This window comes from Crassostrea angulata, chromosome 2 (assembly GCF_025612915.1).
Source record: "Crassostrea angulata isolate pt1a10 chromosome 2, ASM2561291v2, whole genome shotgun sequence".
Lineage (NCBI taxonomy): Eukaryota > Metazoa > Mollusca > Bivalvia > Ostreida > Ostreidae > Magallana > Magallana angulata.
Window position 1 is genome coordinate 75252225 of NC_069112.1, and position 12750 is coordinate 75264974.

The window sequence follows — 12750 nt, forward strand, 5'->3', positions numbered from 1 at the left end:
ATATTTCCTTAAGAATAATCGACATACCTGAAAATCTGTTTACTATGTTAAAATTGCTTTACAATTCAAAATTAAATCTAATCGTTAAAAAATAAGTTAAATAATGAAAATATTTATGAGAAAGATCAACCCTGAATAGTTTAAACAAATGGAATAAATAATCTTAAACGTTGGAAATAATTAGTATTTAAAACTATGTACATGTTGATTCAGCCTTAATTAGAACTGTATGAGTTGACAATTGAAACATATTTATCATTTACAATCAAGCATTCTTATGCCAAACTACAAGTAATGATGTTTTATACATTTTATACATGCATCAATTATCAATAATAAATTAACACATACCATAAAATAATGTAGTATTGTGAGAACATATTCAAACAATATTAAATCACAACATAATGGTCTTACATTGTATATTTCACAGACAAGTAGAGAACACTTACCCGCAATTCTTTTGCCAGCTGTCAAAAACGTACCATAAGTCTCCAAAACAAACGCGATATCATGCAGTTGATCGTAAAGATATACGCTTTGAAACTGGTCGTGGTAATTCGGATTTGGTAGAAAAATGTCTTTTTAATTGAAAAAAAAGGCTACTCTAAACTTTATATAAACTAAATGGTTTTGTTCTTACGCTATTCATAACATGATTTATTAACGAATGTATGCTGATTAATATTGATATAACGAAACTTAACACTTACACGTTTTACACAAACTCCCTTCATAACCAGCATCACATCCGGTCACACATGTCCCATATATGTTGGAACACTGGTTTACGTCACGACAATGTCCGCATGTTTTATTGCATTCAGAACCATACAACCCTTTGTAGCATGCTACGAATAAGATGATAATTATTATAATGTTTCGGAGGTATATGTATTATCATTTATCTATTTTTTGTGCATTGTATTTTATATATTTAACTACTCACGGCTTTTACACAAGTTCCCTTGATAACCAGCAGCACATCCAGTCAAACATGTTCCATTTACATTTGAACACTGGTTTAGGTCACGACAGTGCCCACATGTTTCATTGCATTCAGAACCATACAACCCTCTGTCGCATGCTACGAATGATCTTTTAATTATTATAATGTAAAGGCGGAATATGTATTATCATTAATCTATTTGTTTTGCATTGTATATTATATATGAGGCTACTCACAGGTTTTACACAAGTCCCCTTGATAACCAGCATCACAGCCAGTAAAACATGTCCCGTTGATATTGGAACACTGGCTAAGGCCACGGCATTGTCCACATGTTTTATTGCATTTAAATCCATACAACCCCCTGTCGCATGCTACGAATAAAATAATAACTATTATAATGTTTAGGTGGTATATGTCTCATCATTTATTAATTTTTTGTGCATTAAATTATATATTTTATGTTTAACCACTCACGAGTTTTACAAAAGTTCCCCTGATAACCAGCATCACATCCAGTCAAACATGTTCCATTGATATTAGAACACTGGTTTACTTCACGACATTGTCCACATATCTGTTTGCATTCGGGTCCATATGAACCTTCGTCACAAGCTATAAAAAAAGTTCAGTATAAATAGTTTAACGTAGGCAGAATAAAACAGTCTATCTATGATTTTATTCTTGAAAAATAATTTATAAACACATTATGTTTACATTGCTAAAGCATCTTTTTTTTATCTAAACAGCCTGGGCAAATGAAGATGAAACGTTGGATTCCAAAGTGTACAATTAAAACAATTAAATGTGTTGAAATTAAAGCAGGCATATCATGTCATGTCAATGCAGTAAAGTGTCTGGACAATGTTTAGCAGATATTAATTGTTAAACAAGCTCTCCGGGACTTCCATACGCCTCTCTTATAGTTCCCATTCTAATAAATGGTAATGTGTTTTACCTAGCAGGACTCAAGATAAGCCTAACACGCTAAATAACATATAAAACCATGAAAAAATCTATCATCTATCTATCTATCTATCTATCTATCTATCTATCTATCTATCTATCTATCTATCTATCTATCTATCTATCTATCTATCTATATGTCTATAACGCAGCCCAGCAGTCACACATTGTCATTGATATCGGATATAAGTTATCCATCCATCCGTTAGTTCATCCATTTCTCCATCTATTTGTCCGAATGAATTTAATTCGTAGTTCTTAAAGTATTATCTGAACATACATGCGTGAATGAGTAGTGCTGATCAACATCCTTATCATTATCGTTTATAAAAAAAATACATATTGTTTTTGCGGATTAGTAGGGAAATATAATTTGCTTTTAAAATTAAACTTAAAATTACTTAGACTTAAGAACTTAATTGGATCTTTTAAAACAATACCATTAATACTTCTGATTGTGATCTTAATGAATGTAAAATAACTAAAAGATACTTGGGTTACAGAGTGTTTTAAATATGAATCTCCGAACAAAATAACGTTTTAAGAGCTTTATTAAACGCTTATTCTTTAAAAAGCATTTGTGTGAAAATCACTTAACTGGATCTTCCTTTCTTCTAAGTGGTCAATAAATGATAATTTTTAAAAAAAAATGATTTAATAGAAATAAAATTGTTTTGACAAAATTACACAGGATGCAGCTCTACCATTCAGTCAACAGAATGATTACTGAACGGTATGGAAATGTGACTGAATGGCACACATATGCTATTCAGTCACTTTTCAGTTACCTTTTAGTCAGCTTTCATTAGACTGAATGGCAGACATTCATCCAGTCATTTAAGAATTGTCAGATAACGACAAAAATATATGATCTTGCCACCTTAAATAACCTTTAGAAAATAATAGCACAGTTAAAGATTTTTTGAGATCACGTTGTAATTTTAATAATCATAGAAATAAAAACAATACAAGTATTGTTAATGGCCAGATACAATGTAATGCAGTAATGTAAAGCATTCTGATTGCACACGAAAGCACTCTGAAGTTGACATTAAAACGATGCCTGAGTTTCTACTAGACAAAATCTATGTAGTTTTTAGCTCACCTGAGCTTTTATGATCACCTTTTGTCCGTCGTCCGTCTGTCCGTCCGCCCGTCTGTAAACTTTTCACATTTTAAACATCTACTCTTAAACCACTTGGACAATTTTCAACCAAATTTGGCACAAAGCATCCCTTTACAAAGGTGATTATAAATTGCCGAAATGAAATACCAATCTTAATTTAAAACGGAGAAAACCTCGAAACTGTAGGAAAATGGGGTGCGTTTTTAAAAATTTTCTTCTCAAGAACTAAAGAGTCAAATTCAACGTAATTCTGCATAAATAATCCTTATGGAAGGGACAATATAAATTGCGATAACTATCGGCGAATTCTGTTTCAAATTTGAGTAATTTACGAAAATAAAAGTAAAGAGATAATCGCTGTCAATCAGTTTATAACTTCGGGTTCGGTATTCATATCGAAAACGAAAGTTCATTGTGTTTGGCAGCCATGTAAAATTTAAATACAGTTTATTTTATGGTATTCTTTTTTGTTTTTCTACCGAGGGGTCAAATGGCACACTATCTTTTAACACCCGTATAAAGCCATTGTTGCTCAGGTTAGCGATGTGGCCCCATGGGCCTCTTGTTGGAAATCAAGTCTTCCAACAATCTGTTGGAATTCCCATGGGTACATTTAAAGAATTTCTTTAAAAACTTTTACGTGTAAAAAATAAATCACTCGATGTGGTTTTCAACTCAACATTCAAGTATATAGACGACGTAATATCAATTAACAATTGTTATTTTCATACTATACTATACAAGACTATATATAAAGTTATAACAGGCGTGCAACGTTTTATTACATTCTAATTAATGATATTTATGCAATAAAAATATGTAACTTCTATCATGATCTATGGTCTATCAAAGTTCTATGGTCGATACAACGACCTTGTCAGCAGATACAATCTTCCACTCGGTCGCAGGCTGACTGACGTTTTTTATACTAATTGTTAGACTATAATTATTCACATAATTGTCTACTGACTTTACCGGTTGTTTTTTTTCGATTACGACAAAGAACACACAGTGGGTGTGACCGGTCGGCAGAGGATGCCCACTCCTCCTAGGAACCTGATCCTTCCTCTTGGACTTTCCAGAGGTCCGTGTTGCTCTGCTCTAGGTTATGATTGCATACTGAATTGTCCACGGATTTTTTTCTCGTTTTCCCCGATTATGAAATTTTCTCCAATTTACAGCATTTTTCCCGATAATGATTTTTTTACCGATATTACATTGGGCACACGGCGGGTGTGACCGGTCATCAGAGGATGTTCACTCCTCCTAAGCACCTGATCCTATCTCTATCTATTTGGAGGTCCGTGTTGTTCTGCTTTGAATTTGTATTTCGTTTTATGGATGTTTTAAGATGGATCACGGTTTGTTTTTGTCATTTTTTCATTCTGTATTTTACATGTACTGAGGCACACCGGGTAAGGTTTATCGTGTGTTTTTAACATTGACTAGATTTCCAATGGTAACATAGCGAACAATATAAACTGAATGTAAACATTTGATGAATTGAAACATTACTGTTTTGTCAAATTTAACACATAATGTTTTTAATCCTTTTTCACTGAGAAATTAGGGGGGGGGGGGGTTATGAATGTTTTTGAAAGATATTAAATTACATATGTCGCGCTGTTAATTGCAATGTTTTAAAAGTTAAAACTATAACCATAGTCGTTTATCATATATTGTTTTCTTTAGAGTTGCACATAAGCAGCTTTACCTAGTTCACATCGGTGACCTTGATATCCAGGTTTACAGCCCTGACAAGTGCCCGTCTCTATGTGACAGTACTGACAGTTAACGTCTGGACAGGGAACGGAACAGTTGGACCCAAAATATCCGGTAGCAGGACATCCTTTGAATAGGATAATTCAAGTGATCAGTAATTCTGAATAGTATATTTCTGATATGTTTCTACTATATATACTCTTATGTTGAATTAAACAGTTTAATGATGTTAAACAGTCTATTTGATACTTAAGTTTTTTTTTTCAATATGCATCATGCGATAAAGCAAGTTATTTTAAAATGGTTTATATCGAATTTCCACATTGAGCCGTGTAAATTCATAATAATCAATAAAATAAAACGATCTTTAACCAACAAATACAGGACCATATGCCATCAAACAATTTCTTTGAGATATCACGCCATGTACCTTAACTAATTCTGATCAAATTTTGAAGGCGGTATAACAATACACCCACCGTACACCTCCACCTCACAGAGTCCAGTGAAAACATATTTAGAGTAGTCGTCAGGGTTGGTAACTCCTTGTCGTCTCTCGTTGTAGTAGATTACGTACTGCCCGTGTACAGGACAGGTTGTGGTGAAGACAGCAGGCATGGTGAATAGTGTAAAGTTGTCATCCTTGTAACACAGTGTTCCCTGTAGTCTGTCTGTTGTATTGGATACGTACACAGAAAACCCAAGGATGTACTTTGTGAGCAAATTAGAAGGACCTGCATGTTATTAAAGACAATTTATGATGTCGTATCTGTAAAAGAGGGTGCCATGGTTGCATACTGCTTGATATGATATAGTGTCGTATTAACGAGATCTTCATCATGCATATATATACAGTAAATTAGTTGTACATCGCTATACATTTATATACTACATAGTATGCTTATTTTTATTTACAATGTTGATAATTTAATACTTATAATAATCATAATCACAAACCCATCATCGTGTTAGCCCGACAGTGACATATCTTTAAGTAAATGCATTTCTAGATGGTTAATCGTCCTTAAAACAATTAGGTCACGTTTCATATGATACTGCTCCATACGTGTAACGTTCTATTATATATCGTCGTAATTTATCCCAGAATACACATATTCGTATAGGCTGTTATACCTTTCAAAGAATTCGGCTGATATGCGAGGCTAACCACTGAACGTAATGAAAACAACTATAGTCGAAGCATATGTTATGTATTTTTGGACTTGAAAATGGCATAACTTTAGTTAATCTGACTTACCCAATGGTTGATTGTTTGTCATGAAGTAGATGGCAATGTGGTGGATGCTGTGGATACTGTAAAGGTTCACCCACCAGGTGGCGGTTTTTTTTCCCCAGTATGATACAGCACATTGACCTCCATCAACACTCAGGTTTGATTTACGTCCGTCCACAGCGTTACTGGCGTTAAATGTGTCACCTGCCTCAGAGTTATGTTGGTATGCTTGTTTGTATAGGGCGATATTAACTGTTTAGCAGATAGGAATAAAATTTGCTCAAAAATGTCATTAAAAAAGAAATTCGTAAAGGAATATACCTTTTTCTAAATAATTTCATTACCATTTATCATATACGTTCGAATAACCTCACCATTTAAAGGTACAAACAAACACAAGGGAAACATTGATTAAAAGATATTTGTATTGTAATTGTCCCTATTTCATTGATATTCGCTAAAAACAGCATTATTTTCCCTTTTATTTTTTAAGTATACATGTACAATGGCAACATCGTCGGCCGTTTGATATATCCGTATATAATTTTAAAAAAAAAGGTTTTGGAGTTGATCACGTGCTCTTAATTAAATATTAAAAAAATATTCAATGTCAGAATTATCAGAAGATAGTTTGGTGTCATTGATTTTCATATGTTAAAGTATCACCCAATTTGACACGTTGTTAATCTCTGCAGATTCAAATCATGTTGTTTTATCTTGAACTAGAATGTTTAAGGTGAAAAACAATCAGATGGAAATGCAAACATTACATCAATTTCCATGTAACGTTGAGAAAAAATAAAAATGAGCAAGGTGGAATAAACATCCGTCTTTCATTTTGATTTTCAAAAAATATAAGGACGTGAAGCGTCATAGTTCATTATTCATTGACGTTGCAACAATGGGACCATAATTGTTATTCTTAACTTCTTTTTTATTAAGATATATTGGCACAGTATTTCACCAACTATCTAAGATTAGGACCGATTTTATTTATAAACACATTTAAAGTTAACTTTAAAAGATATGGCTTACCATAACCATTAGCAAAGGCAAAAACGCCGACACACACAAACACTGCATACATCCTTGTAAGGAGCCAGGGCATTAGAAAATAAAACAGGAAACACACCCGACTCTTGAATTCTGTTGATAGTTTCACGTAGATATTAGTTAAATAGTGTCGTAGGGGAGAGCCTTAACCTCCAAACTATCAAAAGTTACTTATTTCAAGTTTGCTTAACAAATTTGATTTCGTAATGTTATAATATAATCATTTATTTCCTCGTTGAAAAATAAATTTTCATCGTAAGTACTTAACTGTTGTTGCTTTATCAATTGCAAAGGAAACAAAGAAAGCGAGTGCTCTTTAAAATTTGCAATAATATTATGTAAATATCACCTCTAGCATATACTTGTTTATCGACATGCCAGTAATAGCAAGAAAGTCACATACATTATTCTTAGGATGTAATTCTTTGATAAAGGCTTTTCTATGTGTATGACCAGTATTTAACAGAGAAAATAACTCATTTTGGACGATTTTAATGTCTGTTGTTAACTATCAAAAGGAAAATTAGATGAAGTATGATATCAAAACATTTTGTTATTTCAGGCCTCATACAGACACTTTTAAGCATATCTTTTACAATTTGATGTTATGCTATGGCATGCGATTAAATGATGTGATATCAGTTTTTAATGCAATGCTATGCATTTTGTATGCTATGCTATGGGAAAATTAGATTGAAGGATTTAATGATATGGTATTGTTTGCTGTGCTGTGCTATAGTATGTTATGATGTTTGAACAAAATGGCCTTTAAACACAGAAGAGTTCCAAACATTTCAACGTAGAATGACTAGAAGACAAATTTTAACACTAATTTTAACATTCATTTTTTTTATTTTGATAAAACATGTTTTACAGTTAAAATCATGTTGCATGCTATAGTATGCTACGGTATATTATGCCAAATGAAAACTATAATATTGTATGCTATATTATGATATTTCAATACTATGCCATCATATTCCAATGTTATGCTATCAGATTATAATGCTATGCTATCAGATTATAATGCTATTATATCATATTTCAATGCTATGCTATGGATTATTTTGTAAAAAAATTCTTTAACTGACTGTACGATTACAAGAATAATATCCAATTTGTTTGCAAACTTTAAATTCTTATTATATCAAGGTATTTATAAATAATATCATTGAAAAACAATGCTTCTGAGTACATTATATCAAATGGTGTTTGATATAAAAGATATGCTTGAACTAACTTTACAATAATCTGTCGGAAAAAAGGTTATCATAAAAAAAGGAACCTAGCATTACTTGTAGACAACGTGTTTTAAATTATTGTTTAATGACTATTATTTATTGGAATTGATGAATTGCATGTACTTCTGATAATAAATGCAAAGGAATGTTCTCGTTCATATTAAAATAGAGCACATAATCGAGCAGTGGTTATAAACGCATGCGAAAAAAAATAGCCGTAACGGAGAGAACTGAGAAAGGCCTGACGGCAAATTTCTTTAAATGAATGTTTAAGAAAAGAGGATGATGTCGGTGTCTTATCTTTATCGTCTCATTAACAAGGGCATAAACCATTGCATAAATAAGAAAACTATTATACAATCTAGTCTTTAATACTTTTGAGCCTAACAAATGGATAAAAAAAATTGACTTCGGTTTAGCGTAAGATGGAACGCTTAACTATTTTTAGCTATTGATCATCCATGCATCATTTCGGGAACATGATTTAGTGATCCAAACGAATAATGCACGTATTTAATTACTTTATTCGATTTATATGGTCAATTGTTTTGAAGTTTGGTGGCACTGTTAGTGAAGAAATTAATTATGTGGGTGACTTACGGCTGCGCATTATCTACTTCATTCAAATTATCTTTTTACAATACTGTAAAATCATTTAAATTCTTGGGGGCCAATTTTTGTGGATTATTTTTTTTTTTAATTATTCGTGATCTGATTTTCTCGGATTCGTTAGTTTTCATGTTTATTAAAAAAGAATACTCTTAACATTTTTTGTTGTTGAGGATGTAAATTTGAGAGAAAAGCTACCCACGAATACCACGAAAATTGAGCCATCACGAATTCTAATGATTCCACAGTACATAAAAATGATTTATCCATACAGATGTTAAGTAGTGAGTTTCGCCTGCGCACGGAAAAGATGGAAATGCACACCCTAGTACACTGAAGCAGAATAACGCAAACAGTCTGAATGACCTCATAAGGATATTTGTTAAGGCTTTGTGCAGTTCATAAATTAAAAAAAAAATTAATAAGATTTACTCTATATATTCCTATGTAAAACTTCGACCCCCATTGTGGCCCACCCTACCCCCGGGGGTCATGATCATCACAACTTTGAATCTTCACTATCTGATACTGCTTCCACACACATTTCAGCTTTCCTGGTCTTATGGTTCATGAGTAGATGATTTTTGAAAAATTCTCGAAAATGTTCATAAATTCCTAATTATCCCCCTTTGCAAATGGGCGTGGTCCTTAATTTTCACAACTTTAAATTCCCATAGGCAAAGGATGCTTTCAGCCAAGTTTGGTTGAAATTGGCCCAGTGGTTCTTGAGAAGATGTTTAAAATGTGAAACATTTACAGACAGACTGATGGACAGACGGACGACAGGCAAAATGTGATCAGAATAGCTTACTTGAGCTTTCAGCTCAGGTCAGCTAAAAAGGAAATCATATTTGCAAAGCACTGCGTTTTGTAAATAAATTGTCTCTAAAAATCGAACGTTTTTGGTCAAGTCTAATGACATTAAGAAAAAAAGAAAACCTGACCAATAGAATTGAACAACCAAATGCTAAGCAACACATCTTATGAAGACGTACGTTAGGCAACAAGTAATGCAGGACATATTTCATCGGTAGATCGTTTGTTCTTACGTAGGGATATGAAAACAAAGCTTAAAAAAATTTTATCCCAAAAAATATTAAGCATACAATTTAACTTTTGGTTACTGTATTTTTACAGCTTATGAGTCACTAAATCATGTATTGTTTTCAGATAAATATATTGGTATGAAAGGTATGTGACCAATTTTTCCCTAGAATTGTCTGGTGTTGAAAAGTGGTCGTATTTCAATCGTAGTAAATCAAAAACAACATAACTTAATATTTAGAAGCATGTCTTTTTTTGTTATTAAACGCATTTTAAAGTATGTTGATCATTTTATGTATAGATAAATGTTCTAACCACATAATTTGATCATTTTGTTGGCTAAAGAAGGCAAAGTTAAGCATTTGAAAAAATTGACATTGTTGATGTTTTCAAAACTTCTTCCATCCAATACGATTAGAAATGACTAATGATAAAATAATATAAAATTCACTTATTGAACTTAAAACTTCTTCCTTCTTTCAAACCACTAACTATTATGGGGGTTTGCCATTTTACTTTAAAGTAAAGGAGAACACGGACGGAAATTCATCCAGAGTAGACTAGAAATGTTTAAAAAAAGATTACTTACAATGTATGTAGCTGTGATAATCCATTGAATGCGTCGATAGCGATCCGTGTTATCCGGTTGTAATCTAGCAATCTTTAATGATATATATACACATTTAAAAACGCTTCATAAACATACCAATGAATACTTCTATTCAAACTCTGGTAACAAATATTCGAAATGAACTTTTTGAAATCCATATCTTATCTATGCATTAAAAAAACTTATTTTCATGGATATATGATCGTCAATTATATCCTTATCGAATTTTATAAGGAACACATTTTAATGCCTTGCATGCATGTAATAAAGAACACTTTCGTATGAAATACAGATGAGGCTCTCCTTCATAGTTTTCCTCTATAGAAATATGAAAATGAGGTAGGATACCGATTTGTTTTAGATTATTTCAGCTATGGTAAAAACATATTCCAAATATGCATATCCGATAGAACTGACCAATCGCCGCCTGTCTGTGTATGATTTGTGTCTTTCTTTATATTAAATCGTGATTATAACGATATGCTATGGTGTAAGAACTTAATATAACTTTATTAAAAGTCTTTTGATCGACGTATCACTGTAAAACATTACCAGAAAGCTCCATCAATTTGCGTTGTGTTCCAGTAGATATTACCTACTACCTATTTTAAGCTGTGATACCGCCGAAAATTATTGATGTCGATTTCTTATGAAGCTTCTAACTTTAGGTTTGAAAAACATGAACAGAAGATGCTTTTTTAAAATTTATGTAAAAAATAATTCGGCTTAATATTAATCATTATTATTACAGGACATCTTATTTTTTATATAACGTAATCAATAAAAGCAAATTAAATAAAATTTTACAATGTTTACCTAGCAAGTAAAATAGTTTTCTCGTCAAGAAAGAGAACCCATTAGTGTATTGAGTATTGGGAGATATTCTTTTTTAAGTTAGTTAGCCAGTTTCCATTTACGTTAAGGAACAAAGAATATTCAATTATTAAGTTTGATTTTCATGGACATCATATTCTCTCATCATCATGAACGTTGATTATGACATATTTAGACATATGGTTATGACTCAGATAACACGTATCACTGGGTATGGGCTTATATACATTGTACAAAGAATTGATTTGATATTTTTACATTCTGTAGCTTCTGTATACACATTACATCCCCTCATCACTGTGTTGCAGCCCCTGCATTGATGTATGCAAGCCCCACACATTAGCCTGTGCAGTTCTGTGCATTAACTTCTGAAAATGATTCCCTAACCAGTTTAAATGATGTATATTTCTACTCATAGGAGGACGTTTTTGTTATGCACCGGAATGAGAAGTCTAACGAAAAAAACACGCTGGGCTATACTTAGCACTTTTTAAATATAAATAAAATAATTAACAAGAAATCATATTGACGCAAGCGTCAAATGGGCCACAAAAAAATTGTTGTATGATATACTTTCAGCAACTTGTTTTGAAGTTTAACATTTTACTATTATCATAAAGAATCGCTTTCGTTACTGTAAGCATTTCTAACCAAAATTGCATGATCATTGCCAAAGTATGAAGTAATGGAGAACACATTGATTTGTACATTTCTCCAATACAAAGTCCAACTCATCATTTGAAATTTCTCTAAGAGATTATGTATTTCAAACCATTTTGGTTTTTGGTTGTTATTAGTTTGTTATATGATTTCAAGGGACCTCATAATAAAATAAAAATGGATTAGTTTAAATTTCCAGTCAATTCAAATTTTCATTTCTGTCATATTCTTGCGTAAATAATTGATATAATGTCATTTCATGATATTTTCTACCACATTTTACATGGAAATATAATAAATACACACGCAAAGACATTTTATTTGACACGGCACTTAGAAATTCAAATATATCATTTATATAAAATTTAATGACATTCAGGTCTTTAGTATTTCAGGTCTTTAGTATGTCCATCATACCGTTTTGAAAAGAATGAAGAACTCCGGAATTTTCCGAATATATTATAGTCTCGATAAAAACTCGCGAAATATGACAATCTACTAAGTATGACCTTCTTTTCATTTACGAGTAAAACAAAAAATATGTGATATTTCTAAAAGGCATACAACATATTTCTACATGCAAATTTCCTTTTATTTCATAAAAATAAGCATGGTAATAATTCTACTAAAAAAGGAACTATCCCGCAGAAACGCAGTAACAATATTTAAATGTGTATCAAATAACGGACCGCCTTCCGGCGG

The 12750-nt window shown here is 32.0% G+C and overlaps 1 protein-coding gene across 1 annotated transcript; it reads right to left on the bottom strand.

Moving 5' to 3' along the window:
* Positions 1 to 560: 560 nt before the first annotated feature.
* LOC128171535 (scavenger receptor class F member 1-like) lies at positions 561 to 7214 on the bottom strand. Its single transcript, XM_052837313.1, has 8 exons — positions 7033 to 7214; positions 6022 to 6249; positions 5243 to 5497; positions 4756 to 4890; positions 1427 to 1564; positions 1186 to 1323; positions 950 to 1087; positions 561 to 851 (listed from the first exon to the last, which is right to left on the bottom strand). The coding sequence occupies exons 1-8, from the start codon at positions 7103 to 7105 to the stop codon at positions 703 to 705; spliced, it is 1254 nt and encodes a 417-aa protein (XP_052693273.1). The 5' UTR covers positions 7106 to 7214; the 3' UTR covers positions 561 to 702.
* Positions 7215 to 12750: the final 5536 nt, after the last annotated feature.

Excerpts from the sequence above, each read along its gene's own strand:
- LOC128171535 (XM_052837313.1), bottom strand. The coding sequence starts at position 7,105 with ATGCCCTGGCTCCTTACAAGGATGTATGCAGTGTTTGTGTGTGTCGGC. Across the intron at positions 5,498-6,021 it reads GACAAACAATCAACCATTGG|GTCCTTCTAATTTGCTCACA; the intron begins GTAAGTCAGATT and ends AATAACATGCAG. Across the intron at positions 852-949 it reads AGGGAACTTGTGTAAAAGCC|CATGCTACAAAGGGTTGTAT; the intron begins GTGAGTAGTTAA and ends TCTTATTCGTAG.